The sequence below is a fragment of the Plasmodium vivax genome, genomic scaffold (genome assembly GCF_000002415.2).
Source record: "Plasmodium vivax scf_7074 genomic scaffold, whole genome shotgun sequence".
In the NCBI taxonomy this organism is placed as follows: Eukaryota; Apicomplexa; class Aconoidasida; order Haemosporida; family Plasmodiidae; genus Plasmodium; species Plasmodium vivax.
Window position 1 is genome coordinate 1 of NW_001849996.1, and position 922 is coordinate 922.

Here is a 922-nt window from a genome sequence, read left to right on the forward strand (position 1 = left end):
ACTGCTTACTGGCTTATCGAAATTAATACGACTCACTATAGGGAGACCCAAGCTGGCTAGTTAAGCTTGGTACCGAGCTCGGATCCAGTACCCTTCACCATGATAACAATCCAAGGGGTTAGAAGCCGGTACACACGATGCAACACCAGTCGGGACGCGATGCCGATGGGGAGGTGTGGATTGGAGGCCCTATTCGGGCGTCACTGGGAAAAAAGAAAATATCATGAGAAAATATGCACATATAATAGAGAACCAAAAGTAGGAAAGGAGAAAAAAGGGTTTTTCAGTTGTTCCAATGTTCAAATGATATCGGCTGTGAGAATGAAGGGGGTGAAGAATAGCCACCCCGGTGTGCACTTCTCAAGTGATAGCAAAAACGAATCAAATTTGTACTTAAACAATTATGCCAAAATAAAAAAATACATCAACAGCATCGATAACGAAGAATCAGTCATTATGACCATTTTGAAGGAGAAAACGTATGACTGTATACAGAAGACGAGAGAAAAATTAAAAGCAATTATACACACGTACCCAAATACGCCCATCTCGATTTGTACCCCAAATAATGTTATTGGGGGACTGAGGAACACCATTACGTTAATCACCGATACGTCTATTTTGGAAAAAAGGAAAGGAATTTTATTTAGAGGGAGAACTGTAGATAAAATTTTAAAAGACTTTCCAAAATGGGATGAAAACTGTGAATACCCCATGGCAGAAGCTATGCTTTGGTATTTATTAACCAAAGAAATACCAGCAGCTGATGACTTGAAGCTTTTCTCAAGGGAGTTATATTGTAGGGCTAAAAAAATGCCATCATTCGTCTTCGAATTTATAGATAGCATTCCTACATTTACACATCCAATGAGTCAGCTCGTGTCTACCGTTTCGTTCCTCGAATCTTTGTCCTTATTTAAGA

The 922-nt window shown here is 39.6% G+C and overlaps 1 protein-coding gene across 1 annotated transcript; it reads left to right on the forward strand.

Moving 5' to 3' along the window:
* Positions 1–99: 99 nt before the first annotated feature.
* On the forward strand, positions 100–922 carry PVX_225290 (citrate synthase, mitochondrial precursor, truncated; the record flags this gene model as incomplete). The annotated part of the gene is made up of 1 exon (XM_001612296.1): positions 100–922. A coding segment is annotated over one exon (823 nt), but the record flags the coding sequence as incomplete, so codon positions are not given.